This window comes from Pestalotiopsis fici (genome assembly GCF_000516985.1).
Source record: "Pestalotiopsis fici W106-1 unplaced genomic scaffold PFICI_Scf_10, whole genome shotgun sequence".
NCBI classification, from domain to species: domain Eukaryota; kingdom Fungi; phylum Ascomycota; class Sordariomycetes; order Amphisphaeriales; family Sporocadaceae; genus Pestalotiopsis; species Pestalotiopsis fici.
In genome coordinates, this window is record NW_006917100.1 from 667,128 (window position 1) to 681,211 (window position 14,084).

At 50.1% G+C, this 14,084-nt stretch overlaps 4 protein-coding genes across 4 annotated transcripts; 1 reads left to right on the forward strand and 3 right to left on the reverse strand.

Moving 5' to 3' along the window:
• Nucleotides 1–91: 91 nt before the first annotated feature.
• PFICI_12446 (uncharacterized protein) lies at nucleotides 92–1,518 on the forward strand (the record flags this gene model as incomplete). The annotated part of the gene is made up of 3 exons (XM_007841027.1): nucleotides 92–166; nucleotides 248–440; nucleotides 506–1,518. The coding sequence occupies 3 exons, from the start codon at nucleotides 92–94 to the stop codon at nucleotides 1,516–1,518; spliced, it is 1,281 nt and encodes a 426-aa protein (XP_007839218.1).
• A 429-nt stretch (nucleotides 1,519–1,947) lies between these two features.
• PFICI_12447 (uncharacterized protein) lies at nucleotides 1,948–5,094 on the reverse strand (the record flags this gene model as incomplete). The annotated part of the gene is made up of 3 exons (XM_007841028.1): nucleotides 1,948–2,294; nucleotides 2,350–4,073; nucleotides 4,130–5,094. The coding sequence occupies 3 exons, from the start codon at nucleotides 5,092–5,094 to the stop codon at nucleotides 1,948–1,950; spliced, it is 3,036 nt and encodes a 1,011-aa protein (XP_007839219.1).
• Nucleotides 5,095–7,893: 2,799 nt separating this feature from the next.
• On the reverse strand, nucleotides 7,894–9,135 carry PFICI_12448 (uncharacterized protein; the record flags this gene model as incomplete). The annotated part of the gene is made up of 5 exons (XM_007841029.1): nucleotides 7,894–7,920; nucleotides 7,974–8,437; nucleotides 8,497–8,645; nucleotides 8,760–8,821; nucleotides 8,908–9,135. 5 exons carry the CDS (start codon nucleotides 9,133–9,135, stop codon nucleotides 7,894–7,896), a joined length of 930 nt encoding a protein of 309 aa, XP_007839220.1.
• Nucleotides 9,136–10,827: 1,692 nt separating this feature from the next.
• Nucleotides 10,828–13,674, reverse strand: PFICI_12449 (uncharacterized protein; the record flags this gene model as incomplete). The annotated part of the gene is made up of 2 exons (XM_007841030.1): nucleotides 10,828–11,192; nucleotides 11,250–13,674. The coding sequence occupies 2 exons, from the start codon at nucleotides 13,672–13,674 to the stop codon at nucleotides 10,828–10,830; spliced, it is 2,790 nt and encodes a 929-aa protein (XP_007839221.1).
• Between the last annotated feature and the right edge of the window lie 410 nt (nucleotides 13,675–14,084).

Consider the following 14,084-nt stretch of genomic DNA (forward strand, 5'->3'; position numbering starts at 1 on the left):
GGCGTACTTCTGTTCTTGTGGTAAGGGGTTTGCGAGAGAGGTTGCGCTGGAAACTCACCGACGGGACCGAGTGAGACGGAATCCAGGCTCAATGTGCAAGGCCAAAGTGGCCGTCGCCGGGACTGAAGAGTCGGTTCAGGCAAGCGTACCTGTTCAAATAGCCCCTGTGAGTGATGTAAAACATGATGCAAGCAAATAAACTTGATGAAAGTTGGCCGACAAGCAACTGCGCTGACCAAATTACAAGTCTCCGAAGCCAACACCAATGCTGGGTAAAAGGAATTGGTTGCGACGAGGCACTGGAGCCTCAATCTTGTCCGTGAGCTTCACCTCCCTTGCCCTTTCTGGGGACGAGCTGCGGGTATCAAGCAGTGGTGGGTGCGAGCTTCTCTGCAGCTACAACTGGATCGATCGGCCTCGGCCTACCATCTATGTTCCAGGTATGTCCACCATGATAACTTGGCGATACCTCGGTGGCCAATACTCTGACTCCACGCCTTCGCAGGAGGTGCGCCCACGTTTAAAGAGGTCTCGGTGCCGATGACACTGGACAAAGACTCCGGGATCCAGTACATTGACCAGAATGCTGCTCGATTGCCCAGATATCCTTTCGAGGTCGTGTTCGATGCTCTCCAGGTGATGAACCCTCATGCCACGTTCAACAAAATCGACATCCTTGTCAATCGCAACAGTCTTCGGAGATTGCTCGAGTTCTGTCGAGGGCGAGGCGTGGACTCGTTTCGCCTAAACCTCTTTGTTGTCGATAGCACCCTAATCATTGAGAGATGCACAAAATCCGCTACACAGATGATACATGGCTCTCAAGATTCTGGGTACGGCAGGTCGTTTGAGCACGCAGTAACAGCCACCCACGCGGATTTGCAAGGCAGTATGGGTCATCACTGCGTTTTAAACTATAACCTTGGTGCACTCAAGTGTGCCGTTCGCTTCGAGGTCGATGCATGCGTAGTGCCGGCGGGTGTCGACCCTGAAACACAAGTCCAAGGCACAACTGACAGTTTTGGTCATGATGATGTCAACAGTCTGGTCAGAGATTTCCAAATTGTAGGCCTGAAAAACAAACGAACCTCTGGTCAGAGTACTGGCTCGACACAGGTCATCCGCCGTGGACCGGGGACCAGCCCGAATCACATGGCCGAGATCAAGGCAAATGCAAAACCCCCAGGACAGTCGATGCCACAAATGTGGTTTGGCCGTACACCCCATCTCATCCGAGGTCGTCATGACAAGGCGACCTTTACCGAGGTCAGCGTTGACAATATCAGTCTAGACTTTGAGGTCTGGGAGAACCAGTCGCGGAATCAGGAGGCCCTACAGAAAATGGTTGGCCTGATCTCTCGGCTTAGGGAAATTGTACAGGCTACCCCGGAGAGGGCTTGTGTGGCGGTGTGTGAGAGAAGCTTGGGGCCATCAGCTCTTGAGATTTTCCATTCAACTGGTAGAAGAAAGCCACTCCCGGACCACCTTGTCGAGAAGTTCTGGACGTCGGAGAATTGATCAATGATTTCCGATGGCAAGATTTATATGTTGGAATGATTACATACTTCAAGAACACGTATTGATTTCAATGTCACCTGGCCTCGCTGAATACAACACTCAATATAGCATGCTTACTGACTAGTGACCAGATATTTGAAAATTGTAAAGTGACTGCAACTTTTTATACTTTTTAAAAAATTAATCATGGCTACAATTTAACAGCTAGGAGTCCACCTAGTATACCGTTTGGTTCGCTACATATAGGGTATAATCTTTTTGAATCGTGCATCAATTTGACGTAAACTCAAAAACCAAATCGACATGCTTAGCAAGGCAACGAGTAGATACAGCAAAATAGCATATGCGTCCGTGAAATACTGTGCTGTTTGACCGACAATTCGAATGGAATCACGGCTCTTGCAAAAGTTCCTGCCTCTCTTCGTCGTCCTAGAATTGACCAGTGTTTAGAGAATCAAAATGCGCTGCATCCATGGTCATGAAATCGAGTAGATCCATGCCGCCAATGTTCACACCTTGGTCGGTCATGGTCACATTGGCATTGTCGCCAGTTTGGAAAAGTCCCGGGCCCGTGGGAAGATACCACATCTGATCGTCCGGGTTATTCCACTCGTTCTGCTCAAACAAGGTGTCTGCGACAGTGGGAATATCTACACCTGCAGTTGCCGGCGTGGTGGGCCTAAAGATGGAGGACGATCCGGTCGGGTAGGGGAAAACACCAGTAGAGTTATCAAAAGGCGTGGCCGAGATTGGGAGTGCAGGCGTGGAAGATCGATCTACAGCTTGTTAGTATTGAAAAATAATTTTCAGTAGCACAGGGCCACCACTCACCAGTTGGAGCAAGAAGGCCTTCCCTCAGCTTCATAGCATGCTCTGCATATCCATTGTCCGTACCATTACTCTGCCCATTGACGCTGGCGGCCTTGCTATTTTCGCCAACGCCATTGGTTGGAGCATGCTTGAACCGTACCCTCAAGCGGTGAGTGAGGGACTCTAGAAGGTCGCCAAACCGAGTTCCCAAGTGTACATCATCAACCACACAATCTCTCAATGCGGCTACAGTGCGGTCCATGAGAGAGATACTAAGCTCTACATCAGATCTCGGCGCGCCAAGGGCAAATGTTTTGAGAAGAAACATAGCCCCGCTAATAATTCGGAAATACGTCCGGACTGGGGCATGTTTGAGGTAGCCTCCAGGCAAGAGACCGTCAACCACGGTCCTGAGCAAGTTGCGGCAGCCATTAACGACTTCCTTGATGAACTCTTGGTCCTCTGCGCCAAATCCGCCAAGGGTGCCAAGAGGCAAAGCACCCAGGAGGTTCTGTGTCTGCGTTTGGGTCGGAGCCAAGCCCATAGTACTGTTGAAGTTGGCTAGGGTATTGTGCGGATTGCCCGCATTGGATGTCGACCTCTCAACCACTGCTTGGAGAGCAAGCGAATTGACGTAGATTCGAACATATTCGTACTCAATGGTGAGAATATGGCGTATAAAGGTAGGCATCCGAATCTGCTCAAAAGTCTTCCACCAATCCTTCAAAATAGGTTGAAACTTCTGCAACTCTGTTGTGTACTCTCCGCTTTGAATGATGTGAGTCGTATGTTTGTGCGACCGGAAGAGCTTTTGATTGCCGTTGTGCATGGCAGTGCTGATTCCGACCCAGCAGTGAATTATTTGGTCATCAAGCTCGATATCTGGAACGTAATTCACATTGGAAATATTGGAGATGTTTGTCCCCGGTGTGTTGCCCTCATGTGAATTTGGTCGTCGGACACCAGAGTGGTAAGGGTCCGTGGTCCGGATACTCTCAGGCACCATATTTGTCCAACCGAGTCTCCCAGCCAGCTGTGTCAGATAGATCATGAGTAGGCGCTTGATTCTCGTAGCACGCAGCCGGTAACCTTCGTCTTCATATTCCGGTCGGGTGATCTCGGCAAGGACGACATCAATGTTGTCAAAAACTCCCAACTCGTACGCAAGAGCCATGGCAGTACTCAGCAGCATCCAGCACATACGGTCGCTTCTCCATGCAGGTTCGAGCCAACCCTCGATCCTCCGTCCACCGCCGGGGATGTGGTTTGCGGTATGCCTATGCACATCCTCTTCGCCTGCCAAGAGTGACTCATCATAGGTAGGGAGCATAAGCTCATCGATGGCTTCCTCTGGTGGGAAGTGAAGTGCCCGGGGATGCCACTCAGTCAAGATCATGAAAGACTCGATAGTCCCCAGAGTGCGCAAACTTCCTTTTCTGAGACCTCTTTCGGGTGCAGTGCTGGACGTTTGGTTTGCCGCCCCTGAACCACAAAAGCCACCACCAAAGGCCTCCTGACCCCAAAGACATCGCTCGATCATGCGACGCAGATATCTCCAGAGCTCCTCATGAATGGCATGTGAGCGGCAATGACCACCAGTTGTAGTGATTTGATAATATCTCGAAGCAATTGTCAGTAGCGTGACGGTCAAAATAGGCTCCTCGGTCAGAAGGATAGGATGTGATGCAGGATGACGATAGGTGGGTGGTGAAATAGGTGTCATTGGCGACAGAAATTCGTAGTAGCTAAATGGATACATTAGCAATGCATTATACAGGCACAGAAATTCGTCGAATCTTACTAAGTGACGTATTTCACGGCTTCCTCTCGAGTGAACCAGCCTGCTCTCACAAAGCGGAATCTGCCCCAGGCCTTTAGGGCATCCTCATAACCCTCTTCATGGCTCACATCAACCCTCCTTTCGATCTCGGCCTTTTCGGCCTCCCGAGTATTCGCTGCAGGCAGCAAACGCGGGTCGATTGGTTCAGCAGATCGCACGTCTCTGCGGGCAGTGGATCGGCTGTTGGGAGCAGTTTCCCGAGGCGGACGACTAGACGCTGGGACCTGTGGCTTCGTTTGCACAGAAGTAGATGTCGGGACGCTTTCGATTGGAGTGTGCGCATGGGGATGGTCGGTCGCGGCTTTGTAAAGCAAGTCCAAAGCGTCGTGCGGGCCATAGACCTCCCTTCTCATGACTGTCTGAGCTTCAAGATTCTCCAAGCGGGCGCTCGCATCTTCTCCAATGTCGGAGAAGCTCCCTTTGCTGTCGTGCCGCTCATTATCCGGACGACGAAGAGGTTGTGTTCGTCCGGTAGAGCCTCCAGGCGTGAGTGGGACATTACTGAACGATTGTCTGTGGTATGTTGGGGGTGGCGAGCCGTCTAGAGTATGTCTCTTGCGTCCGTTGCGAATGATGTAGTCCTCTTCTCCATCTTCATCATTCTTGCGCTTGCGCCGAGTGGCACTGAAGTAGCACTCTTTGCTTTCTCTTCGACATCGTACACATGGAGGCTCGTGAGGGTTGTCGACACTGCCCAAGTCACAGCGGACCTTTCTTCGACGGCACGGAATGCACGCCTGGTATACTCGCTTGTGCTGTACGGGTGGCAGCGCACCCGCTTGTGATGGATGAGGTTGGGATTCTGTCTGTGCTCCGGGTGATTGTTGCTGCTGCTGCTGCTGGTGGTGGGCAGCAGGAGGAGCAGAGTCTTCCGCGGTATTGGAGACACTGGTAGCAGCAGCAGCAGTTACGGCGTACTGGGACATGGTCGCCGCCGGGGCGCTGAGCCCTGAAGGCCCGTCTCAATTAACAGGATACCTGGGCAATTACTTGCTTGAGGGCGATTCTTGGTGGTTCGATACCACCCCACCTAGAGGAGGATGCGATGCGCTTCGGCTTGAGACGGGTTTTGAGGGCTTATGTCTCTGGAACTGAGTCGAGTGGGACACCGACCAGTTTATGAGAGCTAGGTCGATCAGTCGGTAGGGGAAGATGGTGGTGTATTGCGGGGTTCTACCCAAGAGAACCGACCAGCAACACCCCTATCAGGCTTGCCAAGTGCGCCGCCTCCACGATCTGCGGCTGCCTGCACGTCCTTACTGCAGCGGGCTCGCGGCGCCAAACCTGTATTGCTGTATACAGCCCTTGCAACTAAGAAAAAGTCCGGGATACCAACAGAGAACAAGCGCGCAACAGGTGGCACTTGTGTGATGCTTGGTGAGATAAGAACACACAGTACAGTCAGACACAGACTGCTAGGCCCATACTCTGTACATGTATCCTAATAAAGGACGGTATACCTAATGTACAATATTCGCCTGCTGTGGGTCAGAGACTACCTAGGTCCAGTACCTCTGGTGCCTTTTTACCTGGATATGGTAACCAGTGCTTCGGAAGGTCGCATGAACCGGCGGTACTGCTTTGGGCAGTATAGAAAGCAGACACAGTGCCCTTGGCGCTCCGAGCTTTTTTGTGACACTCGCGAGAACAATGACATGCAAAGGAAACGTTGGCGTACGGGCCGTTCGGAAGATCCCAATCACTGATGACTGACAGGTCAGCTGAGGGCGGCCGATGTAACTAGTCCGGACCTCAACAATGCAATTGTCAGCCTCTGAAACGGCGTATCATAGGTGCAGTTCAACTTTGGCGCCAATGCCTGTTCCTTGGACGTTGGTTGGTACTAGTTGCAAGCTCACCAAATCAGAGGAAGAAAAGTATCGACTTGAAAAGACGAAACAGGTATAAGTGCCGGTAGCGTAATGCCAGTACGAGGCAAGTAGACGCTGTAGTAAGTTTGGGGGTTCCCCGCGCTGGAGAAAGATTGGGATTGGCTGAGAAATGTGGTGATTTTGGATTCTAGAAGGCCAAAAGAATGAACACGTTTTACACGAAACGGTAACTGAAAAGAAAGCAAATAAAATCTTCATCACTGCCGGTCCATAATGCTATTGTTTTCCGCCTTCACCTTTGCCCTTATCCTTGTACGCGAGCACAGCATACATCGTGATCATGTGGCTTTTCCCACGAACCTACCCACATTCTAACCGACTATGCACTCTCGTGTTACTTACTAGTTTAACGGGCAAGATTAGCAATTGATTTCTCCTCTCGTCTTAGCTGCAGCTTGAGATTTGTAAGAAAATGGCAAGAAAACGTCTAGAAGACCTTTTCTTGACACACTTTTGGCGCCCATCATGTTCACCTCGTCTCACCGTATGCTCAAGGAGGAAGGTCAAGTCACGAGGTCCCGCTAACCGAAATGTCCGGCCTAACGCTCAGTGCGCCGGGGAAGGCGGAGAGGCCTTGCCGTAGATTGCAACTAATGTGCCAATAACTGCTGACCTTCCATCTGAGCTGCAATGGTCCGGCCCCAAGGCTTGGTTGGAAAATGCCTAGTACACAGTATTCTCGCTACAAACGTACAGACGAATTCGAGGCAGCTAGTAACAGCTCTCTGTATTTGCTGTCTGTTGCTTTCTTTCTCCCCATCTTGTCCAATCCCAGAATGTACAAGCCAAGGATGGCGGTGAAGGGAAACCATGAGAAACGCGCGAGGCCCGCTTGCCTTTTTCGGCGCCGCCACGCTTATTCTCAGCGCCTTCATTCGTCCAGCCACTTTCTGGCTGCTTCGACTACTAGGTAGGCATTCCTCAAACGTTCGATAGACGCCTCGTGCCTTAACACAACACTCCGAGCGTGATCATGCGTGATGACAGCGCTCCGGATATGGCATAGTGCTCACTGATTCCTTCTTATCCAGGAAGCATCTTGAATCAAAATATTGTCAAGCATATACATGGCGTATAGAAATGATAAAAACTCCCCGTACTGCTTGGTCTATGTATCAATATGGCATATTCTGACCACGCCGATCCATGTTGAAAGCTGTACATGGCATAGTGCAATATACTATACATTCCTCGTAGCTTACTTATATGTATATCATATAGGTTTTATAGCAATATCACATCACTTTTTATAAGTCTTATTTGTCTTCTTTCACATAATATGAAACCAGCACCAGAGCAATCACAACTATGTCAAAAGTCAACTACCCTTAAATCATGTATTGCGATATAGTATCGAAATTCCCTATTCAGTTATTTGCTGGGTATCCATCTGTTGATCGCAACCTGGTCTGCCAGCATCCATTTCTAGGTATCGCCGCTTTCAAACTCCCGAGTCATCATCATTGCCGCTATTCTTGTATTAGTTAAAGCTTGACTCTCTGCTTGTCATCGCCCAAGGAATTCATCAAGCAGGAGGGTCGACGTAGTAGGTAACGGCCGAGACCAAGACAGAATAAATCAGACCACGACAGCCGAATCGCCTCGTACTCTGTCCGAAGGGAGATCGGGCCAACCCCCATCACCATTCGAATCACCAGTTTCTCAAGCTTTCGAACCCAACTGGCCCGCCCAAGTCAACTCGGAAATAACCGCCGGATCATTTGACTTTTGACCATTTAATAAACGCCCCGCAATGCAGAAACAAAGAAACATCCCGGTAACCCTCATATCGGCCCAAGTGAACCGTGGAAACTGCAGTTCTGTACTGCATTACTATGCAGAGACAAGCTTCTGCTCAAGCTAAGTGACTGTCAGCATGCCATCAAGAATTGAGCAGCTCAGGTTGGACTTACAAGGAAGTCCCAAATCAGTCGGGCAAGATTATCGGGCAAGGTAAAGAGGTCAACCGAGAATTCGCCGTTGTCCATGTCATTCTTGGTGTAGGTGTCTTCATTCTTGTGGTCGTGGATGAGCTGGATGACGTGGAGCAATTCGTCCTCGCCGAGCTTGGTGAGTCCATCAGCCATCTTCTCGAAATCGTAGCCAGCCTTTCTCTTCTTGCCATCGTTTGCCTTGCGAGCCTTGGCGAGCTTTGGGTCATCGTCGCTAGCAACCGGGCCAGTCTCGCGCAGAATCTGCAGCAAAGCCTGCGAAGGGTTCTTGATCTGAATCGTCTGAATAGTTTCGTAGCGCGGCTTCTGGAAGTTCAAGTCGTGGTAGACAGTGCACTTGGTCTTCTCAGTGGTGTACATGTCGATGGACATTTCGAATTCACCCCAACCCTCATTCTTGCAAGTGTAAGGAGGCTCCGTGAATGCTATCGTGGCACATTAGTATCGAGTCGAACGGATCGTGGGCTATGGCGCAGCGACGTACTCTGACTTGGATTCTCGAAGGAAGGGTGGAGGTTGTAGGTAACCTTGTTGAAGGCGGTGGCGGGCTTCTCGTTGCCATCCTGATCGACCATATAAATCTTGACATTCCACTCTTTCATGGGAAACTCGGGAACAGGCGACTCCTTGTCACTAGAGGGTCGAGCAGCATTAGTCTTTGCGCCCAAGTTTGAGCTGGTCTCGCGTATTGTGATCCGTCGCACAATCGCGTCCTCGTGGATAGAGAATTAGGCCATGTATACTCACATGTTCTTTTGCTCGGTGACGAGCTTGACCTTCCGCTGTTGAGGTGCAATGGTGTCAGTGAACTGGGTTGCGCACAGAGATTCGCGATAACTTCATTCACGCGCCAACAAAGACGCGTGCGCGACACGGGACATTGTGGGCCACTTACTTCGATCTGCATCTCGTCTAGCTCTGCGTCGTCGTCCTCGGCTTCGTCTGCAACCTGTCTCTTGCGCTTCGGGGCCTGTCGGGGCTTGCGGGTAGGCTCAGTGAGCTCGGCAGCGAAGTATGATGTGGTGTTTCTCTCACGAGTTGAGCGTCTGGGAGGTCCGTCCCAGGCCAGCTCGTTAAGCAGACCAGCCGCCTCGCCACCGAAGTCACTGTCGAGCGGCGCCATGGCTTCTCTGATTGGCTGGGGGTGTCTAGCGCAAACTGTGGGGAATTTCACTGCGGGAATCCAGCTTAGCGTTCCTTCCCCAGAGTTGATACCCGTCATGCCGTCTACTTGCACATGAGGAGTGGAGAAGCGAGAGTATAACTTACCTAGTAGTCGGGCAGCTGTTAGTAGAGTAATACTACCGAAAAGCCTGGGCGAAGTAGACGAGGCGACTCTGGAGCTGTGCGGAATGTTGATGAGAAGAGGTGAAAGTAATTGCTTCCTGGGGAAAGAAGTAAAGCTGTTTAAATGGTGGCAGCTGAATCGTGCCCGGCCTTGAATACAATGTGATCAGGAATGAGATTGTAAAATTTTCAGATTGTTGTCGCGTTTGCGGAAGTTCCAGAAATCGATTGTTGAAAAGATTGGACAGAACGGGTGGAAAGGGGTGGGAAAGGTGGATGATTGTTGTCGTTTGCAATGCCAAAGTTGCAACAACCGGCTATTAACTGAAGAAATTGGGCAAGAAGGACGGTGATTGGAAGAAAGATGAAAAGTTGGATTGTCTGTTCGTCTACAAGAAAGTTGCAGGCACTGGACAGGTGGTTCAAGCAATAGGCAGGCTTGTCGGAAGTGAGGTTGTATAGAGAAGTATTTTGAGTCCAAGTCAAGGAAGGAACAAATTATTCACTTTTTTTTTTTTTTTTTTTTTTCTTCAATTTGGGCACGAGCGTGATCCAGCGCGAATCTCGCCTGTGTGTTTGGGTGGTCGAATTTCTGATCAAAGAGTTGCTGTTTACTTCGAGGGTCTGGTCAAGTTATTGAATGGTGAGGATTCGTTGTCATGATCATGATACAGAGATGTAGTATAGGGTTCTACATGGTAGGGTCATATCACGCTCTTTCCTCAATCTGTTTCCTGCACGCTTGCAATAATAGACATTTGTGTCTTTTCGAATACAGGTATCTCTTGATGTAAGGGGCGAAAAGGAGAAAAAGGAAAGACCCAATCGCAGTATTTCATATCGCTCGATCAATGTACCAAGGACTACAGAGGCTCCCTCTGGTCTTGGAATGCACTTGAAGAAAAGTTGAACAAAAACTGAAAATGCGTCTCGCCAGGGATGTGGCAAAAGAATCTTTTTGGTCAGCAACACAAGTTGAAATGACTGATAGCTCCATATCTGATGTGGTGGGATTGGACTTTAGAGGCCATAAAATAGTTCAGTGGCAATGCGAATGGCATCACAAGAGGGGACGGCGTGGCTTGGCTGGGAAGTGTTGCCAGCTATTACAGGACAATGAATCTTCAGTTGTAATTTCCCCTCGGCTTTCAGAGTCGGCCGTCACAATTTATTCATTTCACATAATTGGATTGTCAAGACACACTTTTGTGATGTAGTTATTCTCTCGTACAAGTATTCATGAAACATGAATTCGTCGTTCAACCTATTTTCCTCTTTATAGTACCCTAATTAGGAACAGAAGTGAAATGAGTAGGGTGTTGTCCATTGGCGTCGCCTTTCGACCATCCAAACACTCAAATGAGTGTATGATCTATGTTAGCTTCCTCCAAGTCCAATGCACTGTTTCTACAAGAAAGAACAACAAGCCATAGTATTTTCGGCGGAAACAAAGTGGTATGTCGCGAAACCCGTACGCCATCCATATGCCATTTTTTTGATTTGATAAAACAAGAAAAAGTAGGAATTTTTAGGAAATTGTCATGCCAGGAATCGGGCCCTGAGGATGAGCCTCAAGGTCAACTTCCTCAACTACTCTTCGTTGTGCCGAGCTCTCGCGGACGAGGTTGCCGAAGTATTTGAGGGCAACTTCACTTTCACCTTTCGTCTTCAGGGTTTCATCCCGTCGGGCGCCGAGCTGTTCGACCGAGCGCTGAAGACCGACGCGAAGGTTGTCGGCAGGGAATCGAAGCACCTTGCGGACGGAGCTAGAAATGCGAGCACTGTTGGTGTGCGTATAATCAATAGCCTCCAATTGTGCTGCAATCTTGCTCGACAGTCGGTGAGGCAAAGATTGAGGAATCTGCTGTAGCACATATGCGGCAGCTCCGACAACTATAGAATGTTTCAGTTCATGGGCTCAGACTGATGTTCAGAAATAGATCAACTTACTCGCTACGATCAGGCCAGGAACAATCAGTCGGCGAAGATTGTCATTACCAAGGACTCTTGCTGCACTCATAGTATGATCCAACCAACTAGAACCACCGATCATTCGACTTCCCAAAGCCGTTGCCACTGTCAGGGCCATTCCGGTGCCAGCGACCTTTTCTTGACGCTGCATCAATGTGGACCAATCAACAAAATCCGTGAATTCAGTGGGAATGTCGATTTGCTTCGCAAGAGCATCGCGCCGGCGTCGGAACATGACATCAGAGCGGAAATTCAGGTCATGGTATTCGTCACCAAGATGGTGAACGCCCAATTGCTTGATGGTCTCAACGCCATCAACGGTCTTAGTCCTGGCGTGCTCTTCGCACATGCTGACAGCTTCTTGAATCTCGGACAACATGGCTTCCTTGAGCTCTTCAGCATACTGGAAAGCATTGAAAATGCCAGAGTAAGGAACGCCAAGGTTACTTTCGCCGGCATCGACAAGAGCGCGGTTCAGGGCGTTCCTCGTATTATCATAAATGTCCTTGCATGTTTCTTCGATGGTCCTGTCAATCTCATCGCTGACCTCCAATTTGGCTTTTCTCGATGCATCAAGTTGAGGTTCAATTTCCTCGAGCTCATGAATCACTCTGTCCAATTCAGCCTGGGCTACTTCTGAATTGACAGTAGCGAGCACATTGACGTCGTTGAGAATGTTTGTCAAGTATGTCTTGGCGGGTGCGAGTTTGGATCGTGCTCGCTTTTCCAAAACAAACCTGCGCAGAGACTGCTCAAGCTTTTCAAAGTCGGCGATCTTTTCCTTGTCTTTGCCCTTGCCCTTTGGATCGCTGTCAGGGTCGTCGCCGCCTCCCCCTCCACTTGAGCTCCCACTACCACTACCACCAGGACCGCCAGGCGGCGGCGCCGTTGGGACTGCGTTGCTGGAAACAAAATGTACCAGTTCCGAGGACTCCTTGAAGGTCCGGGGGCTGAGACCGTTGACTTGATCCAAAATCATCTTCTGGCATCGTTCCTTTGCTTTGATACCGTCGAATCCGTTCACCACGATGAATAGATACGCCTTTTCGGCTGCTGCCGCCCAAATGAACTCCTTTGCTGTCATGGTGAAGTGATTGGCGGCAGATACCACGAATACAACGACGTCAATTTCTTCTTGGCGAGCAAAAACAGCGGTCGTCTTGGTCGTGTCTGAATTGAGACCAGGCGCATCGATCAAGGCAATATCCACAACTCCGTTCGTAAGAAGGGATTCGTCGAGTGTTCGCACATCCCGAACGTAGACCTTGCACAGCATGTAGTTGGTGTTGTCCACAACAATGTCCTCAAGCTGCTGAAGGGAGAAGACGTCGTAAGTTGATTCATCATGGCGATTGTAAGTGGCATTCTTGTGCACCGCGTGAACTTCTTCGACGCCACCATTCTCTCTCGCTGCGTCAAGAACCTCGCAAAAGATGCTGGTGCAGGGCTGCTGGTCTTCAGGTAGAACCTTTCGGCGCAGTAGCGCGTTACAGAAGGTCGATTTTCCAGCATTCAAATCTCCAGTGATCAAGACCTTGCTGGACGTATCATCAATTCTTTCTCTTAGTGACTGAAGGTGTTTGATGCTTGAACTAATCTTTCCATCGAGAAGAGCAGCGATTGATCCCTTCTCTAGTGAGTGGACTAATTCTGTCTGGTGCAGTGCGCCCAACTTGAGGTCAAGCTTGAGGATTGAAAACTCTTGAGCAATCTGAGGCGATACGAGTCGTGGTTCTGCGATGCTCTTTGATTCGGCATCTTTGCTTGATTCGGCAGCGTCATGTTCGTTGAAACTCGTCATAGATCGTCGCAGAGGCGGAAAAGCGCGAGAGCTCGAAGGCTCACCAGACATGGAGTGTGTGTGATGGAAGTTGGGTCTTCCGGAAGAAGAAGGTCGTCGGTCTCGTTCGCTCGTAGGGACAGTGCTTTCGGCCCTTTGCACGGAGGGATAGTGGGCAGGCCAAGTGACGTTCAAATCCTGCAAGCTCTTGAGGAGCTCGACAACCTTGTTGATGGAACGGCCAAGTTTGAGTCTTTGTTGGTTGTACCATAGCTGGTGGATTGTCGCATCCTGGGCGCGGCGATCGGTCTCGGTGTTTGCTGTTGCGGCGAGAATGGGATTGTCGCCAAAGCTGGGATCGGTGCGCGGTGAGCCCAGAGTGGAAAACTTCTTGGAGCCAGAGCTGCCGTCCATGATGCTGCCTCCATAACCTGAATCCTGCTCTAGCAGTTCTTGCAATCTTGCAGCATGTTGCGATGTAGAGCCTGAGCCAACCTGCATGTAACCCGGCGTTCCGTTGGGGGTGTTTGAGTCTGTGGCGTCATGTTGTTCCGCTTGTTCATTGTCATCGTCGCGCGCGCTGCTGGGGCCTTTGCCCTTCCGTGGGTAATATTCTTGACTCATGTTTTAGATGTCGTCGGGATCCATTGGCTTTTGCGACCAGAATCGACCGATGGATGGTGTATATATAGTGTCGGAGTTGTCGAGGGTGGTGAGCGAGAGAATCACGGGAGTTCTTTTCGTCCCAGCGCTCCGGGTCGCTCCTGCATTGAATCAGAGAAGGCGAAATCTCAAGGCGCAGGGTTTATTGGTTACTGGCGGCAACAGACCGTGGAGCTCGGAAAAACACGTCATGAATCAAGCAATTAAACTGGCAGCTCCCTGCTAAATGACTAATAACCTGTAATGCGAAAAAAACGCGCTTGAGTTTTTTTACTGGGTCGCACTCAACTGGCTGGACATGCCGCCCTCGATACAACCACGAGCAACCAGCTTGAGGTAGCCAGCTGGCGCCAGTCTTAGCCATTCCAAAT